General features: G+C 38.3%; 2 protein-coding genes across 2 annotated transcripts in view; both read left to right on the top strand.

Annotated features, from left to right (window-relative positions):
* The first annotated feature begins 255 nt into the window (after positions 1-255).
* Positions 256-5,623, top strand: ube2s (ubiquitin-conjugating enzyme E2S). Its single transcript, XM_024138672.2, has 4 exons — positions 256-723; positions 2,072-2,219; positions 4,289-4,479; positions 4,657-5,623. The coding sequence occupies exons 1-4, from the start codon at positions 721-723 to the stop codon at positions 5,014-5,016; spliced, it is 702 nt and encodes a 233-aa protein (XP_023994440.1). The 5' UTR covers positions 256-720; the 3' UTR covers positions 5,017-5,623.
* Positions 5,624-12,303: 6,680 nt separating this feature from the next.
* Positions 12,304-21,812, top strand: part of LOC112071217 (uncharacterized) — a 41,454-nt gene continuing 31,945 nt past the window's right edge. The window contains exon 1 of the mRNA XM_024138671.2: positions 12,304-12,913. The gene's annotated coding sequence lies outside the window, so the exon portion shown is untranslated. The remainder of the gene's footprint in view (positions 12,914-21,812) is intronic.

Below are 21,812 nucleotides of genomic sequence, written 5' to 3'. Positions count from 1 at the left end.
GGGGTTAGGTTATATTGAAGTTTAGAAAAAAATATGTGTGCGGCTGTCTGTCAAGATGAAGGCCTACCCTCTGGGTGGGTATGAGTTTTTCAAACRCACCTATGGCTTGGAAGCATTTTTGACATTCTCGACTTTGGATGGCTGGTGGAAATGYCAAGTATGATGACGACAGAGCACCTACGATATGTGATTGGTCTTGTTGGTTACGTTGTTTGTACACGTGTTGTATGGCTAAAATCCCGATTGGTCAAGACAACACAATTTCATTTGAGAGATCGTAGTTGTGTTCCGTGTCAACGAAAATAGTAGCTGGCTAGCTACTCTAGCACTTGGCCACCACATAACTTTGTCTAAAAACACTTTCTTCCAGTAGCTCGCTTCCCTTCACTGTATACCCCAAAAAGCAGGCTGTTTTTAGCAGAATAACGAATTGGAGTTAACGTGCTATCAGAGTATCTGAACTTTCGAGAAGAATTTCAGCTAGCAAACTGCAGCTGGCTAAGGCGTTAGCATAACTTGATCGCTTGCTTGGCCATTCGAGATCTAAAAAGTAGGCGATAACTACATTTATTCATTTATTTGAGGTGTCGTGGACCACTTTCTCATCGATCAAGCATAAGCTGCAAGCATTTGTTAGTAGCTAGCTACCGTTGCTATTTAGACGAGGATTACAGAGTTAGCTAGCCCCAGTCACCTGAATACTATTATTCTTCGGAAGACATGGTAAGTTAAAATTGTTTACAAACACTTTCATAAATGGATACAATTATTGGTTATTTAGCTAGCTAACAAAGCAAGTCTTATTGTTTTCCAGCTGTTTAGCTAACGTTAACTAGCTAACGTTACTTAGCCGAGACCTAATTTAGCTAACTAGTTAAGTTGGGTAGATAACGTTGGTTGGTTGTTTGCTTGCTATAGTTACGTTAACTAACTGGCGTTAGCTGATGTAACGCTAGCTACGATTGTCTTTTGCAGGGTAGTTCAGTGTTGACACTTCTCCCGAACACAATTTAAATGGAAAACTGTCCAACATAAAGATTAATCACTAACTAACTTTTACACGATTGTCAGCAAATTAACTATCATAACGTTAGCACACCCCAATGTTGGCGTATGTAGCTAGCTATGCAAGTTAGCTAGCTACCTAATGATGATGATTTGGCTGGCTAGCTACCTAATGTTAGCTTGCTAGCTAGATATCTTATTTCTTCTCTTTTAGCTAAATTGATGTGTTGTAATAAGAACTACATCAATGTGTTACACGGTTGGGCGATTTAATGGTACATTGGCTATTTGACTTGACAATGATGTGAACTAGTCAGTCATTTTAGGCTAGCTTTCGGCTAACTGTTAATTCGCTAGCTAGCTACAACCTAGCTTTATTTGACAAAGACAGAATGGCTAACTTRATGTCCGTTTTGTATGGCTAGAAAATGCTAATACAATATCTTAACTTTGACCGGTTTGTACATTTATCAATGAAGTAAACTGCCCGACATTGGCTGAAATCGCAGATGTCAGTTGTGACACATAGCTTATCCACTGCACTCTCATGATGATATTATCGTGAATCACCACCTGGCCTGTACTGTAGCCGACTCAACCACGATTTACGATGGAGTTGTGCAGCGACTAGTGTGGGCAAACTGGAGTTTCTTAGTCCCATACAATATCGTTTTTATCAAAAACTACTGATTATAGCATCCAAAGAATACCCCGCAATCACGCAGAAATGTGTGTGGGTTATTCTTTGGGTGTTGAAATCAGTAGTTTTTGATTCAAATTGATTTTGTGACGGAGCACCAGTCTGTTCACACTAATCGCAGCTCATCTCCATTATAAATCGTTGAGTTTAATCGGCTACAGGCCAAAGGCTTATCAGACAGTAGATAGCTACATTGATTCAGAGCAACCATTTTGGTGACAGCTTTACTGAAATTTGAGATTTTCCTGTTATTGTGTTTGTGATTATGGGATTTGTGAGTTCCATATCCTATAGTATTTACCATATTTGCACCTTTCTGTTGGTATTGGGACAGAATAGTAATGTATGTGTGTGCCCTATTTATAGAACTCCAATGTAGAGAACTTGCCGCCCCAGGTTCTGCGTCTGGTGTACAAAGAGGTGTCTGCACTAGCTGCAGATCCCCCTGAAGGCATCAAGATCTACCCCAGCGAAGAAGACATCACAGAACTCCATACAGCCATCGAGGGACCAGGTAACGCATACCTCTGTTTCATTGGGAAATGTTTTGTCTGCCTAGGGAAGCTGTAATGTAGAACATGCTTAATGCTGGGGTTGACATTAAGCTCTAAAAGGTACAGGCAAAGGTCATGGTCACTTGCCCAAAAAACGAAAATGTTCTTCTACATGTACAAATGTATTTAAAAAGAAAAAAATCAAGTACCTTTCATTTGAATATTGTTTGAATGAGTCAGCACACTTATGACACTATTCAAACCCCTTTTTTATAAGTTTCATGCTAATTCTGTAAAGGAGTTCCCTTAAGGTGTCAGCATGCTTCAGTTCGGCTGGCGGTTAGCCKAAGTCGGCTAGGCGAACCAAACGAGTGTGCTCGGATACTCCCTTAAAAGACCTTCGCTTGGAAAAATAAGTAAAAAGCAGAAATAGTATTGTTTGTCCATTGTTACATGCCATAGCCAGTATACACTTTTTCAACATAGTCAGAATTAATCTAAGATAACTCAAGAAATCTGTCATTAGTTTTCACGTTTTTGACAAGGATGTTTGCAGTATTTCGCAATGAAACATTTTCATGAAAACGAGTCGTCTCTCGTTGAATGACAACCGACTTTACTGAAGAATCCCTATTGTTGGCCAATCACTGACAAAGGGGTGTAGACTTCGGCTACTGACTCTGGCTACCAACTTTGGCTTGCCGTAAGAAAAAATGTGCGCCTGAACAACAACAAAAAATCTTACCGAAGTCCAAAACTAACAAAAACGGCACAAAATATTGTCTTAATTTATGCACAAACTCTTCCGAACTGTTTCGGCTGGGAAGCATGCAGACGCCTTTACTCTGACAGACTTCTGATGAAAAGGGTTAAAGTGTGTGTTAAAGTATGAAGTAATGATCACACATGTAAAATACTCCATAGAGGCATGAAATTTAAGTCTCCGGTACTTTTGTGTACTTTTTAGACAATAGTTCTGAAAGTAGCGCTCAGCAGCCAGAAGTGGTTCTTGGAAATTGCATACTATGTGCAGATATGTGCACCATGTCATTGCTCTCTCTCGCTCTGCTGTGTGTATCTTGTTGACTGTCACTCAAATGGCGAGGAGTTGAAGCCCATTGGCTGAAACGAATTGCTAGGGGCTGGCCCACGTGGGGKAAAATTTAGGGGAAAAGGTGCAGCACAGCTTCCAGAAAAGTCGCTTTCAAACTTGAGATTTCGTGGCTAATTCAGGTTAGACCTCAACTATGCTCAGATTATACACTGGCTAGCTAACACACTACTAGAGGCAGTTGGCACAAAGGCCTAAACATTTTATTTAGTTGTCCAATCTTCACTGTCTGAACTGGAAAACACTTAGGCCTACTTGAGTTGCAAGGTAATTTGTTAAATTATGGACTCCTACCGCCATTTGAGCACTGACATTTGCTACCGAAACAGGTGCKTCTTTCTCATCAATATCACTGCACATTTAGCCTACTCCTGTTTTAACAGGGTGTAATTAGCTTATTATTGGCTATTTACCTTCATCAAAACAATGTTTTTGTTACATATGTCCATCTGTAACCTATTCTAAATGACAGACTAGCAGTTCGCTAAATAGACCGGATGCATTTATTTTTTTCAAATCTGCAGCTCGTAGTTGGAACACATTTCCCTACTTTAATCAACCAGTCCATTTCGAATTTGTGATAAAGCTGTCGTGATTTGGCAAGGAATGTAGCTTGTCTACAGTTTTGTTTGTGTATCSCRTCTGTTAGATGCATTTTTATAGGCAGGAATTTCTATYGTCTTAATGGGAGCTTGGGTGCGCAACGCGYTTGTGTAGATGGAGCGGTCGGATCTGAATGGAGTGAGATGCATAACGGAGGTGAAAGAATGTAGAGAGAACTGTGATCACTTGGCTTGATTTATTTTTTTGTTGAGTCGTTTTTGCACATGAACAAATGGAACWCSAGTCGACGTGAATKAACGCTAGTCTTCAGGACAAAAGGCAGATTCCAYCTTACCGACTGTTCAGTTTACCTRSCCTGGACAACCRSTAATGTCAACCCCTGCTTGACGTGGTTTATTTATTGTKCTTCAATAGAAGGAACCCCGTTTGCCGGGGGTGTTTTCCGGATGCGCCTGGTCCTGGGGAAGGACTTCCCTGCTGCACCACCGAAGGGCTACTTCCTAACCAAGATCTTCCACCCTAATGTSGGCCACAAGGGAGAGATCTGTGTCAACGTCCTGAAGAGGGACTGGAGGGCAGAGCTGGGACTCAGACATGTATTACTGGTAAGAAACATTTAAGCATCTCTATGGGTGCTACTTAATAATCCAAAATAGCAATGGGTGAAAGAAAATATTGTATCTGGTGCATTTTATATTCTTAACATTTTGTTTAGTGGTTCAAGGAAAACCTTGAAATATACCCTGATGACTCACTGGTGTTCATTCTCTCTCTCYCCTCAGACTATCAAGTGCCTTATGATCCATCCCAACCCTGAGTCGGCTCTCAACGAGGAGGCGGGGCGTCTGCTCCTGGAGGACTATACAGAGTATGCGTCCCGTGCTCGCCTCCTGACTGAGATCCATGCCATGGGGGGGCACGGGGGGACGTCRGGGGTGCCCCAGGACCCCGCCGATGGCCCCCAGCCMAAAAAACATGCAGGGGACCCTACCAAGAGGGCGATGGGGCCAGGGGTTGCCCCCTCTGCTGCTCTGGGTAACGGAGCCAATGGAAGCAGTACTACCTCCAGCAGTAGTAGTAGCAATAGTAATGTTGTAGGGAAGAAGAAAACTGATAAAAAGCGAGCGTTGAGACGACTCTAATGCTGCTTGGAGTCTTCTCTCTCTGTGTGTGTGTGTGTGTGTGTATACTGAATATTGTTCCCCTCTCCCAGACTCTTTCTATACCCCTGACTCTGTACTGTCCCTTTTGTACTCATTGCATCTGGTATCCCTGTTCATTCCTTATTGCCATATATTCTCCCAATCCCCTGTGGATAAATCCATTTGCATTCAATTACTTTTTGACAGCACCCCTTTTTGATTTGAATGAAACCTTCCGTACATATTTGTCTGTTGTAGAAGTGCTCAGAAAAATGAGTTTTTGGATCTGAATGCCAAAAGATAAAGGTGCTCAAATTTGACCCCTTTTGCATACCCCACCACACAATGAGACATCCATGTCTACATCACTGGAAAAGATAAACGGTTGMGATTTGATATATTTTAAAAGCTTGCAAACAGGGTTGTCAGACTATTTATTTAGTCATTTCTTGTTTGGGTGGGGTATGCAAAATGGGGCAACTTTGAGCACCTTTATCTCCTGAATGTTTTTGTCATTTAGGGAACATGGCACATGGGAAAACATGTATGGAAAGTTTTGTTTAAAACAAAAGGGATGTTGTGAAAAAGTGACTGAATTCAAATGGGTTCACCGCTGTGTGTGTTAGTTCTCTCCATGGTTCCTCGCTGTCATGATCTGAGAAAGGTTTTATTGTGTTTCATACACAGCACTAGTGATTGTGTGTGTCATACAGTAGCTAGACTGTTTGAGCTTCAGTCTGACTCATCTCCCCTATCTGAAATTAGGCTTCTTTCTGTTCAGTGTTCACTAAACAAAATGTCTTAGATATTTTGCAGAAACAGAAAATTCCTCTTCACCCCACCCCCTTCTTGACATGGCTTCTGTTGCTGAAATGGTACTGTGTACTGCCCAGCTAGCCTCGTGTTGGGAAACTGGTGAGATGTTTTGTCATATTTGAGTTGAGTTACCTTATACGAGATCAGGTTGTCGGAAGGGAGTCAGGGTAGAGGACTTATTAGAAGATTATGCAATGTTTTTGATTCATAGAGTGAAACGCAACATGATGAGATGGTCATTCATTGGGTAGTCAAATGAGGAAGCAACAATGAGAAGTTTTCCTAGAAAATGTTTGTCTAGTAGTGGTCGAAATGAGATGGACACGAAGGGAGCAACATTTGGTCTGATTATTACTTTTAAAAATGATTTCACCCCTATTTTTTTGTAAATGTTTATCCCCATGTATGACTATTCTGTTTTTGCATTTTTACAAAATTGTCATTGTTTATTCAKTGTCCAGTATTTGCAAGAGTGGTTTTAAAGTGACATGTCTATATTCAGATGTCTTGGTGCGTGTATGAAGTAGGTTATTGTCCATACAGGATTAGGTTAGGGTGCAGGATTGTGCATATCATTGATTATTAATTATATCCCATATATAATTATGGATATTTATTTATATGGTCATAGCGGCACATCTGGTCTTTAGTACTAATTTGCCAATAGTGTACTTGTGAACCTTTTATTGTAAAATGTTTTTCATTTGATTTGTATGGATCAAATACCTGCTCCAGTCGTATGCACTATCCAGCTCCTATCCTGTTCCCATATGGGCCAGAATTGGAAAAAAACTATGTAATGGTCAATAGGGAAGCCTCAACAGATTTGATAGAAAGGAACTCCCCAGTTGATCGTCTCCTCTGGCTGGGTTTCCTGGGCATGTTTTCTCCCTCCGTTCTAAATGCATGTTGGCTCCTACATTTCCCAGGGAAACAATCAACAGTTGTCTTTTACTTTGGTGGGAGAAGGTGCCTGGGAAACAGTCATTGTGCGAAACTTAACGGGTGGGTATTTTTGTGTCCATTTTAAGTTATTTAAATTAATAAATTAGGAAAATTTGGACAAATGTATCATTTAGTTCTTTCTTCAGTGTTGGTAAGATATTGAACATGTTATATGGTGTGAATAGCATTGCTCTCTGTGGTACAGTAGTATAATGACAGGGAAGGGAGAAATCAGATTTTTAGAGAGCCCCCAATGTAGGTTGTCTATCTGGGGCATATTTCATAGTAAAAACAGGATTAATTTCCATCTGTAAAGGTCTGAGAACACGGGATGGGTGAAAAGCAACAGGGGAAAYGAGTTGGAGGGAGCCACTACACTGTTGAGCTCCACCCATTGTGTCATGAATTCCATACACACCTGTTTAGTCTAGTGGAATGTGCCCCCAGCAAGCAGGCTGTCAGTTGATGTACGTAATGAAGGGCTCCTTCCTCTGGCGTGGCTGCAGTGAGCAGCCTGCAGAGAAACCAGCTACCCATCTGGTTGGAAATATGTCTGACATCCTGGTATTGCCCTCAGACACCTGAGTGTTGGGCTGGAGGTGACGTTAGGAAACCTCCTGTTTAGTAAGGTTTTTCACCTTCTAGTCCCCCTCTCGGTGGAAAGGTTGATTCAACCGTCTATCAGAGTACCCTACCACCTTGACAATTATGGGGATAGAAAATACAGAGTGGCTGCGGATCCAACTTTTCTGGCCCCATCTTCCCAACAGCTGAAGGTCCCGACGCTTTTGCTCGTGTGAAATTCTCTACCTTACACACAGTCTTGGCTTTACTCATAAAGAACAGGCTACTGTTCCGACTGGCGCTCGTTTAGATAGTTAGATCAAAGCTGAAACAATGTCTGCAAAAACACTGATACTGGTCTACATAACAGAACCAAAAAGAGTAGCATACTATGTTACTGTGTAATTTCTTCTGAGATTTTAGGATGATTGTACAAATGGTCACATTTTTCTCCAACACAACATCGTGCTCCATTAGGCAAAATATTTTATTTTGAACTAAGCACAGCTAGTCTATGCTTCAGTTTGTTAACTCTGTCTGCTTGTTAACACGTTCGCTCACTACATAATAGAACAACACTGTAGAGTACTTCCTAACTACACTGTAGGGTACTTCCTATCTGCACTGTAGGGTACTTCCTGACTGCAGTGTAGGGTAATTTGTGACTACACTGTAGGGTACTTCGTGACTACACTGTAGGGTACTTCCTGACTGCAGAGTAGGGTAATTCGTGACTACACTAACTTCTTAAGTTCTAAATATGCATATCCCCCTGAAACAGATATGATTGGTATGCAGATGCTGCATGGATGTTTCACCGGTAATACTTGAGTTATCATTCACAATTGATAGAAATGTGAAGGGAGGTTCTCTAGGAGTAGATCTGAGACTGTGTAAAGTACAGAATCTTGCACATGCACAAAAGCTTCGGGACGTAACGCGTAACGTAGCCGACTAGATGGAAGTCTTCGGGTGAAGTCTGGGGAGGTGCATCTGCAATAGCAGAAAGTTGGACACTAGTGGGTTTCCAACAGCAAGGCTCAAATCAACATGTCCGTGTCAACATAGCTGCTGTTTGCAAAAGTTTTTCAGAATAAATGTGAAAGTTTATCACACACTCACAAGCTGAAAACTTAATGTGTGTACATTTAAATGATTAGAAAGTCTCATATCGCAGGTGATGAGAAGCAACTGCGGCGGCGACTTCAAAAACTGCATGACCTTTGATCACATGATTTTTGTAAGGTTCATGCAGTCGACATGTAGGCGCAATGCGGACAATTTTTATAACTATAATGCAACACACTTTAAATGGTAGTGACCAACGATAGTCACGATTTGACAAAAGTGATCCACTTCAACGTGCCCAACTTTACATAAATCATGTGATCAAAGGTCATGAAGGTTTGACTGCAGTCGACAGTAAGTTTCTGCAGGTGCTCTTCACCAACTTCATCCTGCAGCCTTCACCTGCATTGTGGGAGGCTCTATTGTCAACCAATCATTAGTTTTTTTTTATATGACCCACACCAATGTGACCAAAGACATGACTGAAACGGGAACCAACTTTGCTGCAATTCATGTATACAGTGGATATGTACAAATGAATGTGATATTTGAGGCTCTCCTTTGCCAATTGATCGGTAAATGTGCACACATAGTGGCAAGAAAAAGTATGTGAACTCTTTGGAATTACCTGGATTTCTGCATAAATTGGTCATAAAATTTTATCTAATCTTCATCTAAGTCACAACAATAAACAAACACAGTCTCCTTAAACTAATAACACAATTATATGTTTTCATGTCTTTATTGAACACACCGTGTAAACATTCACAGTGCAGGGTGGGAAAAGAATGTGAACCCTTGCATTTAATAACTGGTTGACCCTCCTTTGCAGTAATAAACTCAATCAAATGTTTTCTGTTGTTGCAGATCAGACCTGCACAATGGTCAGGAAGAAGTTTGGACCATTACTCTTTACAAAACGTTTTCATTTTAGCAATATGATGTTTGGTGTGAACCGCTCTCGAGGTCATGCCACAGTATTTTAAATCGGGTTGAGGTCAGGACCACTCCAGAAGGTGTATTTTCTTCTGTTGAAGCCTTTCTGTTGTTGATTTACTTCTGTGTTTTGGGTCGTTGTCCTGTTGCATCACCCAACTTCTGTTGAGCTTCAATTTGCAGACAGATAGCCTTACATTCTCATGCAAAATGTATTGATAAACTTGGGAATTCATTTTTCCGTCGATGATAGCAAGCTGTCCAGGCCCTGAGGCAGCAAAGCAGCCCCAAAACATGATGCTCACTCCACCATACTGTTGGTGTGCTGTGCATTTTTTCTCCACACATTAGTGTTGTGTGTTCCTTCCAAACAACTCAACTTCAGTTTAATCTGTCCACAGAATACTTTGCCAGAAGCGCTGTGGAACATCCAGATGCTCTTTTGTGAACTTCAGACGTGCAGAAATGTTTTTTTTGGACAGCAGCGGCTTCTTCCGTGGTGTTCTCCCATGAACATCATTCTTGTTTAGTGTTTTACGTATCGTGGACTCGTCAACAGAGATGTTAGCATGTTCCAGAGATTTCTGTAAGTTTTTAGCTGACACTCTAGGATTCTTCTTAACCTCATTGAGCATTCTGCGCTGTGCTCTTGCAGTTATCTTTGCAGGACGGCCACTCCTAGGGAGAGTAGCAACAGTGCTGAACTTTCTCTATTTATAGACAATTTGTCTTACAGTGGACTGATGAACATCAAGGCTTTTAGAGATACTTTTGTAACCCTTTCCAGCTTCATGCAAGTCAACAATTCTGAGATCTCTTTTGTTTGAGGCATGGTTCACATCAGGCAATGCTTCTTGTGAATAGCAAACTCACATTTTGTGAGTTGTTTTTTATAGGGCAGGGCAGCTCTAACCAACATCTCCAATCTTGTCTCATCGATTGGACTCCAGGTTAGCTGATTCCTGACTCCAATTAACTTTTGGAAAAGGCATTAGCCTAGGGGTTCACATACTTTTCCCAACCTACACTGTGAATGTTTAAATTATGTATTCAATATAGACAAGAAAAATACAATAATTTGTGTGTTATTATTTTAAGCACACTGTGTTTTGTCTATTGTGACTAAGATGAAGATCAGATCAAATGTTATGACTAATTTATGCAGAAATCCAGGTAATTCCAAAAGGTTCACATACTTTTTCTTGCCATTGTATATTTTCAGTTAGTGAGTGTGTGATATGGGGGCTGGAGACGTGTTTATTTCCACATTATAAAGAACAACTTTTCTAAGCAATGGCAACACTGCCATGTTACACTGAGCCTTGCTGTAGGAAAACCACATCAGTGTCTGACTTTTGGCTGTCGCAGATGCACCTCCCCCAACCTCACTCCTCAACCTTCGTCTACAGTCGGTTGCTTTCGCCTTACCACTCAAACAAGCCCARTATCTGACCCTGCTGTATCAGTGGTTGGGGACAATGTCTGTATTCTCTCCCCTTTGCTGGCTTCTGCCAGCCCTTTTTACCCATAACCTAATACTGTTCTCTCTTTCTGGGATYTGCACAGCATGGGCTTATTCATTTGGGGAAACATTTCAGGCTGYTCATAGAGGTATAGAACATACATATGTCATACAGGGCTATTATTGTTTTCTCTTATTATCTGCGGGGTTTAACACCATGAATAAGCCCCATGCTTTACTGTTGGCTGAGAGGCTACAAGAGCTAGTATTGTAWTCTGGGAGTATGATGTGCTTTGTCAAAAATAAATGAACATAGTCATTATTCTATGAAATCTAATGAAACACATACAAAAAAAGACCTTTATGTGTTATGCACACTACATGGAATTAGGGATTCAAACTTCTCTCACTTCTTTGAAGACATCAGCGTCTTATCACATTTTGAAATTTTAGGCCTATCCGTCATGGTTGACAGATTCACTCACACGCATCAGTGTTCTGGCTTTGGATTGCGCCTGTCCTCTTCCCCCACCCCGTTTTCATCCCTTTCATAATTGCCACCAACATAATCACACAGTTGCTGTGGCAACCGTTGGTGCACCCCTCTCTCTCTCTCTCTCTTTCTCTCTCGCTCTCTCTTTTAATACCCACATACACAAAAAAGATAGTGAGAGAATGTATCAAGGCAGAAAAATATCAAAGGCCCCCATTTTGATGTATTTTTGCGCATTTATCATCTGATGACCAGCAGCATCATGACGACTGATGGCTGTCAATTTTCATCTTCATTTTTTTCATCTAACACCTGTGACACTGTAGAGCAGCAGGGCTGGACTACCTCATTTTGGGCCGCGGGGCACCTACCTCCAGGGGGTTTTGTCATGAGGCTGAGAGAAAATGTTGCAGTTTTAAAGCTAATTTCATGCAATTATACACATTTTGCCATGGGGCAAAGTTAAAAATGTGCTGTTTATAGTTTATCTCATGCTACTCTTCACATTAGACCATGAGGCTGAGAGAAAAATGTCCACTTTTAAAGCTAATTTCCTGCTGTTCTACACATTTTGGCATGATGCTGAGAGTAAACTTTGCAGTTTTAAAGCTGATTTCCTGTAATTCTACACACTTTGCCATTGCTTATGATGTGTTCATATGCTATCTTGGGGGCCCCCTGGAAGTCGGGGGCCCCGTGGCACGTTTTCCGTCCATAATGGTCCATAATCCGGCTCTGCATAGCAGTTGCAGTGCATCATTGAGAAGGATAGCTCATGTCTTCTGTATACAGTCTTTCTGGTATTGGAACCAATCGTATTGGAACCATTATCAGTTCCTTAAGCCAATTACGAACCATCATTGATGGGTTGGATTTCAGCATCCGAAAGCCCTGGATAGAACTCCCATCAACACCAGTTCGAGCGACCAATGGGAGCGCACTTGAGCTCTGCGGACCTTAGTGAGACCAGTCGCACAATCCCATAGGCGCTGTATGATCGGGGTCGGTCGGAATTTCTGACGGAACTCTTATATCAGCTTGGAATAAATGGAACGTAAATTTGCAGAGGAAAAATGTGTAGTTTAATTCAGGAAGAAAAAAATCTGTCGACCTTCCTTTTGACGGTGTGATATGCCTATTGTGCTGCACTTGCTTGCTATAGTGAATTCGTAGGATAGCTAGATTTGCTTCTACGGATTTTTTTTTTACCAGACAATTATATGTGGAACACATGGAATTTATGCACATCGTTTAGTTACAAAATGTATTTCAAAAGGAAAAGTTAGACAATATTTCCATAAACTTGCCATTGCAAGTCTAATAGCCTATTAGAATAGGCTATTCTAATAATAGTTTATTCCATCGATAGAGTCAACTAAAAGAGTTTAGCTCAGGCAAGTAAAAATAAATAGTGCAGATATGTCATATTGTCGACGGATATGCTGGTACACAACATTGGGCAGCAGTTTATCGACTACAAAATGAGGAGGATTTGTCACAGTAGTCTTCCTTCAACAGTTTATAAGACAGTCGTTATTGCCTAACCAGAGCGAATTTATCGCAGCAATCCAGTGCGCACGGTCTCCCCGGCTGTTATACGGCAGAACGCGCAGGTAAGACATGGCAATATATATATTTTAAATTATACAGGAACATCATGAAACAAATGCTCAGTAATAGTTTAAATTGTCTTCGTGTTTCTCGTTACCTCGGGTTCCACATATGGCACAAAGGGATTTGCTATCAATATGGATAAATATAGGATACAGCAACAAAACATATTGATTTGAAAGCTGCGCCACAGAAATCAACTWAACACGCTTGTAAGACGCAGCTGATACACATTGACACAGTTTTTATACATTGATACTTCATATGTGATTAGACTACACACACGCAGCCAGTCAGTGTATACACACTCGGGTTCTTATACACCCACGCACGCKTAATGATACATGCAAGTCATACCTCCGTAACCTACATGCAATAATGTATGCGTGCAGTGGCTGAGCTACAAGTTGTTAACCTGTAAAATATATAGATGTGCCGAAGTCCATTCATACACAGACCGGTTACAGCCAGATATGGGTACACAAGCAGCGGCAGGTTCATTGCGCAGTTAAACTCACTATGGGCATTTCAGATTTGCACTAGGCTACTTCTTCTCTGCTGGACTTTTATCAGAACTAAAGCCATTTTTTTGTGCAGGGTGCATATTAGACTCTATTGTTTTTCAATATGGAATATTAAAGGAATGTTGTTCAAATGTGAGCATTTAACATGTTGCTCTTCACAGGGTGTGGAGATATTTCCCTCCACACCCAGATTGGATCAAACCAATCTGAAACCAATGAGTCATGATGGACAAGTTTTGTTACATCTTCTTCACACTATAGTATCATAAATCAATAAGCAAGMTGCTGTTGCTGTGATACARTGGCATGCAGGATTAGTCCTGTGTGTTTGTTCTGAATGAGATTAGTGTCATGTCATGATGTCCTTCCTTCAGTGGACATGGAACTCATGGRTACATCATTCTGATCTGCACAGCACYGAGTGTTTTGTCCTTCACTTTTTGTTCCCATGTATTCTCTCACTCCCTCCCTCCTTTCCTCCCGTCCTTTAGCATGCAACAATGTATGTGAGACAGCCTTGCCCTCTGCCCCCACTCCTCACGCAACTGCATTGCTTCTAGTCAGGAAGAGACATAACTATAGAGACATCTATAGAGAGGAATCTAACTTACAATGTTACAGGATAAACTCAGTGGCCAGTTTAAGGTACACCCATCTAGTACCGTGTCGAACCTCCTTTGCCTCCAGAACAGCCTGAATTCTTTGGGGCATGGACACGTTGCTCAATTGGTATCAAGGGACCTAACGTGTACCAGGAAAACATTCCCCACATCATTACACCACCGCTACCAGCCTGTCCATGCAGGATGGGGCCATGGACTCTTGCTGCTTACACCAAATCCTGACTCTGCCATCAGCATGACACAACATGAACTGGGATTCGTTGGACCAGCCAAAGTTTTCCCACTCCTCAATTGTCCAGTGCTGTTGATCACGTGCCCAGTGGAGCAGCTTCTTCTTGTTTTTAGCTGATAGGAGTGGAACCCGGGGTGGTCGTCTGCTGCAATAGCCCATCCGTGACAAGGACCAACGAGTTGTGCATTCCAAGATGCCATTCTGCACACCATTGTTGTACTGCGTCGTTATTTGCCTGTTTGTGGCCTGCCTGTTGCACGATTCTAGCAATTCTCCTTCGACCTCTCATCAACAAGCTGTTTTCGCCCACAGAATTGCCACTTACTGGATGCTTTTTGTTTGTCGCAACATTCTCGGTAAACCCTAAACTGTCCTGAGTGAAAAGCCCAGGAGGCCAGCTGTTTCTGAGACACTCGAAACCGCACGCCTGGCACTGACGATCATACCATGCTTAAGACGCTCATTTTGCCCATTCTAATGTTCAATCGAACAGTAACTGAATACCTCGATGCTTGCTTTATATAGCACGCCACTACCATGTGACTCAATCTGTAGTGGCAAACTATTTTCATAAACTGGCCATTAATTGTGTAGTAGTAAATATACAGATATAACTATAGAGACTAACTTACAGTATATAGTGGTAACTATAGAGATATAACTATAGAGATATCTGTCTTCTGATGTTACAGCATATAGTGGTAACTATAGAGATATGACTATAGAGACATCTAACTTACGATGTTACAGTGTAGAGTGGTAACTATAGAGATATAACTATAGAGATATCTAATTTACTATGTTACAGCATATAGTGGTAACTATAGAGTTATAACTATAGAGACTAACTTTAGATGTTACAGTTTATAGCAGTAACTATAGAGACATCTAACTTACGATGTTACAGCATATAATGGTAACTATACAGATATAACTATAAAGACTAACTTACAGTATATAGTGGTAACTAAAGAGATATAACTATAGAGATATCTAACTTAGGATGTTACAGTATATGGAGTGTAACTAAAGAGATATAACTATAGAGATATCACTAGGATGACAGTAATATTGTAACTATAGAGATATAACCATAGAGATATCTAACTTCTTTTGTTACAGTATATAGTGGTAACTAAAGAGATATAACTATAGAGATATCCAACTTAGGATGTTACAGTATATAGTGGTAACTATAGAGATATAACTATAGAGATATCTAACTTCTGATGTTACAGTATATAGTGGTAAGTTTAGAGATATAACTATTAGAGATATAACTTTAGAGACTAACTTACAGTAAATGTGGTAACTAATAGAGATATAATCATAGAGACAACTACTTACGATTTTACGGTATATAGTGTAACTATAGAGACGTCTAACGATGTAAAGCATATAGTGGTAACTATCGAACATCTAACTTAGGATGTTAATGCATATAGTAGTAACTATACAGATATAACAATAGAGACTAACTTACGATATATAGTGGTAACTATAGAGATATGACTATAGAGACGTCTAACTTCTGATGTTACAGCATATAGTGGTAACTGTAGAGATATACTATAGAGACTAACATACAGTATATAGTGTAACTATATAGAATAACTATAGAGACTAACATACAGTAGTATGGTGGTAACTACAGAGATATCTTAACTTCTGATGTTACAGCATATAGAGAATATACCTATAGAGATATTAAGTTACGATGTTACAGTATATTATGGTAACTAAAAGATATAACTATAGAGATATCTAACTTCTTGATGATTACAGGATATAGGGGTAAATATAGAGATATCACTATAGAGATATCTAACTTACAGTGTTCAGCATATAGTGGTAACTATAGAGGTATAACTATAGAGATATCTAACTCTGATGTCACAGTAATAATGATGAACTATAGAGTATAACTGTAGAGCATCTAACTAATGAGCACAGCCATGTCGTGGTTACTCTACAGATTTAACTATAGAGATATCTAACTTACGATGTTACAGCATATAGTGGTAACCATAGAGAATATAAACTATAGAGACATCTGATGAGTTAACTCATATAGTGGTTACTGTAGAGATACCAAACTTCGGATGTTACAGTATATAGTGGTAACTATAGTAACATCTAACTTCGGACGTTACAGTATATAGTGGTAACTATAGAGGTATAACTATAGAGGAATCTCACTTCTGATGTTACAGTATATAGTGGTAACAATAGAGATATAACTATATAGTGGTAACAATAGAGATATAATGACAGAGATATCTAAAATCTGATGTTACAGGATATTGTGGTAACTATAGAGATACAACTATAGAGATCTAACTTACGATGTTACAGTGTATAGTGGTAAGTATAGAGATATAACCATAGAGATATCTAACTTTTTTGTACAGTAATAGTGGTAACTAAAGAGATATAACTATAGAGATATCTAACTTAGGATGTTACAGTATATAGTGGTAACTATAGAGATATAACTATAGAGATATCTAACCTTCTGATGGTACAGTATATATGTGGTAAGTTAGAGATTATAACTATAGAGATATAACTTTAAGAGACTAAACTTACAGTAAATAGTGGAACTATAGAGATATAATCATAGAGACATCTAACTTACGATTTTACGGTATATAGTGGTAACTATAGAGACGTCTAACGATGTTTAAAGCATGTATAGTGGTAACTATCGACATCTAACTTAGGATGTATATGCATATAGTAGTAACGTATACAGATATAACAATAGAGACTAACTTACAGTATATAGTGGTATATAGAGATATGATATAGAGACGTCTAACTTCTGGATGTTACAGCATAAGTGGTAATGTAGAGATATACCTATAGAGACTAACATACAGTATATAGTGGTAACTATATAGATACTAACTATAGAGAACTAACATACAGTATATGGTGGTAACTACAGAGATATCTAACTTCTGTGTTACAGCATATAGAGATATTACCTATAGAGATATCTAAGTTACGATGTTACAGTTATAGTGGTAACTAATAAAGATATAATATATAGAGATATCTAACTTCTGATGTTACAGGATATAGGGGTAAATATAGAGATATCATATAGAGATATCAACTTACAGTGTTCAGCATATAGTGGTAAACTATAGGTATAACTATAGAGATATCTAACTTCTGATGTCACAGTATATAATGAAACTATAGAGATATAACTGTAGGACATCTAACTAATGAGCCACAGCATGTCGTGGTTACTCTTACAGATTTAACTATTAGAGATATCTAACTTAACGATGTTACAGCATATAGTGGGTAACCATAGAGATATAACTATAGAGACATCTGATGATGTTAACTCATATAGGTGGTTACGGTAGAGATACCTATACTTCGGATGGTACAGTTATATAGGGTAACTATAGTAACAATCTAACTTCGGACGTTACAGTATATAGTGGTAACTATAGAGGTATAACTATAGAGGAATCTCACTTCTGATGTTACAGTATATAGTGGTAACAATAGAGAGTATAACATATAGTAGGTTACAATAGAGATAATAATGACAGAGATATCGTAATCTGATGTTTACGATATTGTCGGTAACTATAGAGATACAACTATAGAGATCTAACTTACGATGTTACGTGTATAGTATAATATAGAGATATAACATAGAGACTGAACTTTCAGTATATAGTAGGTAACTATAGAGAATAACTTATAGACATTTTAGCTCATTTAGCAGACGCTCTTATCCAGAGGACTTACAGTAGAGTGCATACATTTTATTCATTTTACATACTGAGACAAGGATATCCCTACCGCCAAACCCTCCCTAATACCGGACGACGCTATGCAATTGTGGTCGCCCCACGGACCTCCCGGTTGCGGCCGGTGCGCGACAGAGCCTGGGCGCGAACACAGCCAGCCTGGGCGCGAACCCAGAGACTCTGGTGGCGCAGCTAGCAGTGCCCTAGACCACTGCGCCACCCGGGAGGACCGCGAGATGTCTACTTACGATGCCACAGCATGTAGGTGGTAACTATAGAGATAGAACTATAGAGACTAACTACTACAGTATACTACAAGTATATAGTGGTAACTATAGAGACATCCTAACGATGTTTAAAGCATATAGTGGTAACTATCGACATCTAACTTAGATGTTAATGCATATAGTAGTAACTATACAGATATAACTATAGAGACTAACTTCAGTTATTAGTGGTACCGTATACAGATATAACTATAGAGACATTGCGTCTTCTGATGTTACAGTATAGTGGTAACTATAGAGATATAATATAGAGATATTAACTTCTGAGTTACAGTATTAGTAGTGGTAATATTGAAGATATACTATAGAGATATCTAACTTACGATGGTTTACAGATATATGAATCTCTATGATATAGAGATATAGCTATAGAGTCTAATTACATATTATGGTAGTAGGTAATATAGAGATTTAACTATTAGAGATATTACTTACATGTTACGCATTAGTGGTAACTATGGAGATTTAACTATTAGAGGACATCTTTATACTTCTGAGTTATCAGTATAATAAAGTTGTTTTATATGAGGATTTATAGCTATAGAAGATATACAACTTACTATGCTTCACCCGCCATATGTTGTAACTTATAGAGATTTAACTTATTAGAACGAATCAACTCTTGTTGTTTACAGGTCATAGTAGTTTGTTGACTATAGAGATTTAACTATAGAGATAGTTAACTTACTGATGTTTACTTGCATATCAGTGGTAACTATAGAGACCATCTAACTTCTATGTTACAGTATATAGTGTAACTATAGAGATTTAAAAGCTATAGAGATATCTAACTTACTATGTTACGCAGTATATTGGTAACTATAGAGACAGGACTAACTTCTGATTTACAGTATATAGTTGTAACTATAGAGATTAAACTATAGAGATATCTAATTTACTGTTACTGCATATAGTGGTAACTATAGAGATATCTAACTCTGTTTTGATGTCTACAGTATATAGTGTAACGTATAGAGATTAACTATAGAGATATCTAACTTATATGTTACTCATATAGTGGTAACTATAGAGATATCGAATCTGATGTTACAGTTATAGTTGTAACTATAGAGATTAACTATAGAGACTTTAAGATGTACAGCATATAGTAGTACTATAGAGATATAACTATAGAATCGTCAACGATGTTACAGATATAGTGGTAACTATAGAGATATAACCTATAGAGACATCTAACTTACTGATGTTACAGTATATAGTGGTAACTATAGAGATTTAACTATAGAGACATCTAACTTCTGATGTTACAGTATATAGTGGTAACTATAGAGATATAACTATGAAACTACAGTAATAGTGGTCTTAAATCTTTGGATGTTACATATATAGTGGTAACTATAGAGATATAACTATAGGAGATATCTAACTTAGCCGATGTTACAGTATATAGTGGTATAACTATAGAGATATAACTATAGAGATATCTAACTTCTGATGTTACAGTATTATAGTGTAACTATAGAGATATAACTATAGAGATATCTAACTTCTGATGTTACCAGTATATGTGCGACTATAGAGATATAACTATAAGGATATCTGAACTTCTATGATTAAAGTATATAGTGGTAACTATAGAGATATAACTATAGAGATTTAACTTGCGAGGTTTTAAGTATTATAGTGGAACTATAGGAGATATCACTATAGAGATATCTACTTTGATTGTCACAGTATATAATGATAATATAGAGATATAATGTTAGAGACATCTAACATAATGAGGGCACAGCAGTCGTGTAGGTTAATCTGAGCAGATTTAATTAGAGATATCTACTTACGATGTTACAGCATATAGTTGGTAACTATAGAATTTATATAAGATGATCTGAACGTTACGTGTTACAGTATCATAGTAGGTAACTATAGAGATATAACTATAAGAAGACATCTAAACTTCCTGAGTTTACAGCATATAGTGGTAACCATTAGAGATATAACATATAGAGACAATTGATTGATGTTACTGCATATAGTGGTTACTGTAGAGATCCTAACTTCGGATGTACAGTATATAGTAGGTAACTATAGTAACATCTAACTTCGGATGATTACAGATATAGTGGTAACTATAGAGGTTATAGACTATAGAGGAATCTCACATTCTGATGTACGTTATATAGTCGGTAACAAATAGAAATATAATATATAAGTCGGTAACAATGAAGATAGTAATGACAGGATATCTAAATCTGATGTTACAGGATATTCCGCGGTAACTAATAGAGATACAACTATGAGATCTAACTTACGATGTTACAGCTGGTATGATGTGGTAACTAAGAGATATAACTATAGAGATGTTAACTTACGATGCCAAAGCATGTAGTGTGGTAAGTATAGAGGATAATAATAGAGACTAAACTACAGTATACTACAGTATAATAGTGGACTATAGCAGACATCTGGTCGTTACTGGATGTTACAGTATATGTGCGGTACTAACGTATATATAAGTCTCTAGTATCATGTAATAGTGAATAGGTCTAAAGAGACTATAACGTCTTTGGATGTTTACAGTATAGTTGGTACTATGAGATGATACACTATAGAGATATCTAATTCTTGATTTACAGTATATAGTCCTGATAACTATAGAGAAGTTAGTTATAGAGTCTACTACAGTATGTCATATAACATAACTAAGTATGAGACATTCTAACTTAATGTTACAGTATAGTAGTGGTATATAGAAATATACTATAGAGATCTAACTGTAGGATGTTACGTGATATTGGTAACATAGAAGATATAACTATAGAGATATCTAAGTTCTTGGATGTAACTACGTATATATGTTGTAATTATGGGAGATATACTATAGAGATATCTAACTTCTGATGTGAAGCATATATAGTTGGTAAGTATTAGTAAGACATAAAGGTATCTACTTAAGTGTACGTATATAGTGGTATTATAGAGCTCTAATTACATTACGATATAGTAGTAAACTATAGAAACTATGTTATGCATATAGTTTAACTATAGAGATATAATCTAGAGACATTCTAACTTCTGATGTTACATAGATATAGTGGTCTAGTAGAGAATTTACTATAGAGACATCTAATTCATATGTTACGTAATAGTGGTAACTATAGCAGACCATTAAGCTTACAGATGGATGACACGCATTGTTATAGTGGCTATCTCATAAGATATAATATAGAGACACACTTACAGTAATGTTGGTTACTATAGAGATATCTAACTTTCGGATGTTAATATAATAGTAGAACGTTTAGAGATATAACTATAGAGTATCTAACATTGCATATGTACAGTATGATAGTGGTACTATAGAGATATAATTATAGAGTGATCTGAACTTGCGATTGTTACAGTATATAAGCTGGCATAACTATAGAGATATAACTATAGGAATATCTAACTTGGGGATGATTACGTATAGTGGGCACTATAGAGAATATAACA

Source organism: Salvelinus sp. IW2-2015, unplaced genomic scaffold, assembly GCF_002910315.2.
Source record: "Salvelinus sp. IW2-2015 unplaced genomic scaffold, ASM291031v2 Un_scaffold1547, whole genome shotgun sequence".
NCBI lineage: Eukaryota > Metazoa > Chordata > Actinopteri > Salmoniformes > Salmonidae > Salvelinus > Salvelinus sp. IW2-2015.
The sequence above is the reverse complement of the archived record's forward strand: the minus strand, read 5'-3'. Positions and strand labels throughout refer to the sequence as shown.